The 5,000-nt window shown below is 42.1% G+C and overlaps 1 protein-coding gene across 1 annotated transcript in view; it reads right to left on the reverse strand.

Annotated features, from left to right (window-relative positions):
- Positions 1 to 1,211: 1,211 nt before the first annotated feature.
- Positions 1,212 to 5,000, reverse strand: part of LOC125042511 (cartilage oligomeric matrix protein-like) — a 5,182-nt gene continuing 1,393 nt past the window's right edge. Inside the window, exons 4-14 of the mRNA XM_047638153.1 lie at positions 4,912 to 5,000; positions 4,604 to 4,731; positions 3,929 to 4,141; positions 3,682 to 3,841; positions 3,430 to 3,607; positions 3,060 to 3,341; positions 2,500 to 2,618; positions 2,328 to 2,415; positions 2,073 to 2,238; positions 1,747 to 1,981; positions 1,212 to 1,472 (exon numbers count right to left, since the gene is read on the reverse strand). The exon at positions 4,912 to 5,000 is cut by the window's right edge and continues 680 nt beyond it. Coding sequence (XP_047494109.1) covers positions 1,264 to 1,472; positions 1,747 to 1,981; positions 2,073 to 2,238; positions 2,328 to 2,415; positions 2,500 to 2,618; positions 3,060 to 3,341; positions 3,430 to 3,607; positions 3,682 to 3,841; positions 3,929 to 4,141; positions 4,604 to 4,731; positions 4,912 to 5,000 — 1,867 coding nt within the window. The 3' untranslated portion in view covers positions 1,212 to 1,263. The remainder of the gene's footprint in view (positions 1,473 to 1,746; positions 1,982 to 2,072; positions 2,239 to 2,327; positions 2,416 to 2,499; positions 2,619 to 3,059; positions 3,342 to 3,429; positions 3,608 to 3,681; positions 3,842 to 3,928; positions 4,142 to 4,603; positions 4,732 to 4,911) is intronic.

The following is a 5,000-nucleotide window of genomic DNA, read 5'->3' on the forward strand; positions in this document are numbered from 1 at the left end:
ATTTTTATTTCTTTTGCCAATTCATGTGTGCTACCTAGGTGTTTATTAGCTTGGCAAACCTTCAGATAAAAATTTACTATATGTACGTTTGATAAAAAAACTCAAATGACCTAGCATAGTTCATATTTATGCTATACATATTCATGAATTTCGTGGCTAATCTGTTAAAGTCAAATGGTTTAAGACGCCATCGTGTAGGGAAAATGGGAAGGATCTAGCAGAACTATCCCACACGCATATATAACAAGGCCAGAAGAAAGATACACCGCGAACAGGAAACTCCATTGCTGGAGGTTGAGAAGACAGTGATCTTTTAGAAAGGCCAAGTTTGTATGCGAGAACTGCCATCTCCTATTCAAACTTTTAGGGAGGGCAGCCTCTATAAAACATCGAGAGCCACTAATTGGCACATGTACGCGATTGTGCTGGGCAGTTTGAACAATCATGAACTAGTTGAGCACAGGGCTGTGGAGTTAGTGCTTTGCAGGGTGGCCAAAAAGCCAGGAGTTCTGGATACTGATAAGGTCTGATAGGATTTTTTTTTTGGGGGGGGGACCTTGTAGTGAAGGTAATGGGAGATGAAGTAGGTGGGAAGAATGCATCTGGTGGATTACCACCTGTGATAGGCTTTGGAGGCATAGTATTGGTCAGTTAAGCGTGAGGAAAGCTTAGAGAACAGGAAAGCTAGAGCATGTTAGTCTACATCTCGGGGTCCGTTTGAGGGGTAAGGGCTAGACAACTAAAGGCCTAAGCACTGGTCGGCATGCTTGGTAGGCCATTTTGCAAGGGTCGAAACTAGGGTACATGAACAAGTCTTTTTATATTTGAGAATTTCTGCCATCTATTTAAAAAAAAAAAAAAAAAAGTCTCACTGGAGAGTAGTCTCCAACCCTCTTGAAGCAAGACAATGCTGAAGCCTTGGGGCTATACACTACTGCATGCCTTCAAGCGAGAAGACGATTAAATAACACGATTCCATACCATTTTAAAAAATGGTAAAGTTGAATTTAAATTAACTGGAAATAACAGTTTAATTATTTAACAAATTTAGTAATCATAGTAATTTTTTTTTCTTAGAAAATTACTTTCAAGTATTAAATAGAATTAAGTATTCTCCATAATGCATTGGAGTCCAAGTAAACCCTTTGTCCTGGAGGTAGTTCAAGTGGCATCTTTAGTTTATTACGACACTTGGAAAGTTAAACTACGCACACTTTCTAAAACATTTATTTAAAATTCTCCAAAATTTCAACCATCTTCCACTTAATTGCAAGGTTTTTTTGGGACCCATCTCATAGAAGGTGCACTATTAGATGCATAGCTCTTAGGATGTCCAGGCTCGTACTGTGCTAGATGCCCATCCAGAGATCCACTTTCAGAGTTAAAGAGGCTTTTGGTGCCTATTCCCGAAGCATTTACAACGTCCTTCAAGTGCTGTGGCAAGTCATCAAACATGGCTTGGGGGACACTATCTGTTGGTGAAAAATTACATATAGTACAGTCTTAGAGGCTAATCCTTCTAATAGATGCATCTAGGGTACTGCATTTTCGACACTAGAAACTTCAAAGCCAATCTAGAACCCTGTATTTAAGGGCCACATTATTACAAGACATCTTGCATGGTTTTATGAGCAAGTATGAAACTTATCAGAAGTCAAGTTAAAGTTGACCTAACCATGTTACCCAATGCTGAAGTAGATACCCAGCATGCAGTTTTGGCCCAGAAGTTTAGCCAAGTATGCTTACCTTCACAGGTGTACTTTACATTAGACCAAATAATCTCTTCTTGAGAGAAGCAATATAGTCCTAGTCTTCCTCCTTGCAGGGTGTCATCATAAATGTTTCCAGAGTCCATGACTAGATTAGTGCCCTGGTACAAGTAGAACCTAATGGTGCCAATAGTAGGACGGTGGTGAAGTTGCCAGCGATACGCCACATTTGGGGTCCATCCAATGCTGCCATCATGCCAGAGCAGTGTTGCCTGAAATACAAGGAAATGTCAAATTTAAGCTTTCCTAATACAATCTAGGGGTCAAATACAACCCAGTCTAGTGGGAGGCACCTTAGCTTACCTGATTTGGTGTGGAACCGGTAAGCCACAGGGCATCCCTAAGTGCTGGGCCAGGGCCTGTAGCAGAGTCGACCACCTTTAAGGTAACGCCCCTCTCAGCGTTGGCAAACCAGTTCTGTGGAGACTTTTTCCATGCCACAACATAGAACCTGGCATTGCTTTGGTACCTGTATAACAAGTTTAGATTAAAAACCCAACTGGGCACAATTAACACCCCCTCTACCCTAAAATTTATATTCTGAGGAACTGGACTTACCCAAATACAAAGCCAACAAAGTCGTCATCACTAGTATCTTCAATAAAGAAGGTGCCATCAAAGTCGACATCAATCATTACATGGTCACCTGGAGAAAAGTATCGAGAATTAGGGTACAATTCTGGCAACCGAGGCAAGCTACCGGTATGGCAAGTTAAATGCAAGTACATACCCACTGCTAGAGCAGGATCAGAATTCACAATCTGGTGAATCTCTGCACCATCATCATAGATGACCCATACTGGAGGGGCACTTGCACTCTGTGGTTCTAGGGCTACCATTTGGAGTTGCCTAGAAAATGTAGCACATTCACATGCAGGGTTAAAACGTCCTAAATACTGGAAGCTCCAGATATCAAGCTAGCTTTACCATCTAATAGAAGCCAAAATTGGATAAGTAAATTTAGCTGTAGCTCTGAATTTGCACTGACTGTATTCAAGTGGAAACGGGTTCAGAAGCAAAGTGGGTTATAAAGTAAATGGGGTTTATACCACTTCCGTTTCATTGAAAGACTAAACATGGCCAGATACACTTTGGGTGCATGTGCGTGATGGGACCCTACCGCGGAGTTTAGGTATCAATTCTTAAACCCTTGCCCTAACTTTGTTAGAAGTACTAGTAAGTACCCTTGCTAGTACTTTTAACTAATGTAGAAGCACCATGCCTACCGAAACAACCAAAAAAAAAAACAGAAATTAACATTTATCCATACCTTTATACACTTGCTCATACCTGAAGTCTGTAGCATGTACATTGGGATTTTTTATGCAATTGTCGTCCAAATCGTCGATTTTGTCACCATCAAAGTCGGTTATACAAGCATCACCAAGGCCATCTCCATTACTGTCCATCTGGCCTGGATTCGGAATCATTACGCAGTTGTCAATAGTGTCATCAACACCATCGTTATCACTGTCTGCATCACATGCATCACCACTGCCATCACCATCTACATCCAGCTGGTTACTGTTTGCTACAGATGGGCAGTTGTCTACATCGTTATCCACACCGTCCCTGTAACGGCATTAATCAAGGCATAAGGATGCGCCTTGATAAAAGCATCAAGTCAGGCTGTGCACCTTTTGAAAATGTCCACCCTTACCCATCCGAGTCGGCATTGCTATCACAAGCATCACCTAGAAGGTCTTGATCTCCATCTTCCTGTCCAGGATTAGGATGTAAGGGACAGTTGTCACAAACATCTCCAATGCCATCACCATCAGCATCCACCTGGTTGCTATTAGCAAGTGAGGGACAGTTGTCTGCTGCATTCAGGGATCCTGGTTGGAAGGGAAGGTTAGTAGTACAATTTATTGTGCAAGTCAAGGATTCTCAATAATCCATTTATGCATACCATCGTTGTCGAGATCATCATCACATGCGTCGCCCACTTGGTCCCCATCAACATCCCTTTGGCTTGGGTTTGGCACTGCAGGGCAGTTGTCACAGACATCGCCTTGTCCATCCGAGTCTGTATCTTGTTGCTGAGGATTGGCTATCAGGGGACAATTATCCTGAAAGGGATAGTTGGTTATAGCTAAAAGATCACCAGCTGCCATAACCTGGAATAATTCTTCAAATTCAGCAGCTTCCTTTCATACCGAATTACTGTTGAATCCATCTCCATCAGCATCTAAGTCACAAGCATCACCAAGGCCATCACCATCAGCATCTTCTTGCCCAGAATTTGGCCTATTGATGCAGTTATCCCTACGGCAGTATTTGCTTGAACATCCTAGCTCTGTGTCTGGGTAGCCGTCCAGGTCAGAGTCAGGGGCACAGTCACCACCAATGCCAGCAAACCCAACAGCGCACTGGAAGTAAAAATACAAGTAAATGTTAATGTTAATATCGGCACCATTTCCATCTGTTTGGACCCAGGCCCTGGTCATGGTAAAGGTCATTTCAACATGGCACCTGCAACTTCTACAATTGAACGAGTTCCAGCAAGTTAATTCTAGGCAGGTCATTTCTAAAAACTACCAAGTAAATCAAGTAGTGCTAATTTTATCTAAGGAATAAAAGCTGCTGCAATACCATGTGCCATTTTGGCCAATACAAGATGGGTCTCTTCTAACAAGTTTAAAAAGCCATCTAGCCGCCCTCCCTACCATGCGACATGTCTACAGTAGATTAAATATTTAAGCTTTAAAATTTGGAACACCCGACCAGTGGGACTACATTTAAATAAATAACAGGCAAGTTGATTTTAACCATGTATATGGTACCAGCCTACACTGGTGTTAAAATACCAATTAAATTGCATAGGGCATCACCTGCAAGGCATTGCAGGTTTCTCCATCACCAACATATCCTGCAGGGCAGGGGCCACAGGTATAAAAAGGTGCTATGCTTGTAAATGTACAAGCTACCCCAGTAAAGCAAGGATTTTGCAAACATGGATCTGCAAAGAAAACCAGTTTTAGAAGTGCATATCAGGACCGTACTAAACCTGAAGTTTAATTTCAAACTCGGGAAGTCTTAGCTGCCTGATGTAGTCCTTACAAGAGGTCTACATTTTACCATGCATCACAAAGTGTACATATTGCATAGAGGTCAAAAGGTCTGAACTGACCACACTTACCCGTGTCTGGACAATGATCATCTGGGATATCACAATGAGCAAAGGGATAATCGGCGTACTCTTCTGTTGCCTCTACACACTTTCCTGTT

The sequence above is a fragment of the Penaeus chinensis genome, chromosome 32, assembly GCF_019202785.1.
Source record: "Penaeus chinensis breed Huanghai No. 1 chromosome 32, ASM1920278v2, whole genome shotgun sequence".
Taxonomy (NCBI): Eukaryota; Metazoa; Arthropoda; class Malacostraca; order Decapoda; family Penaeidae; genus Penaeus; species Penaeus chinensis.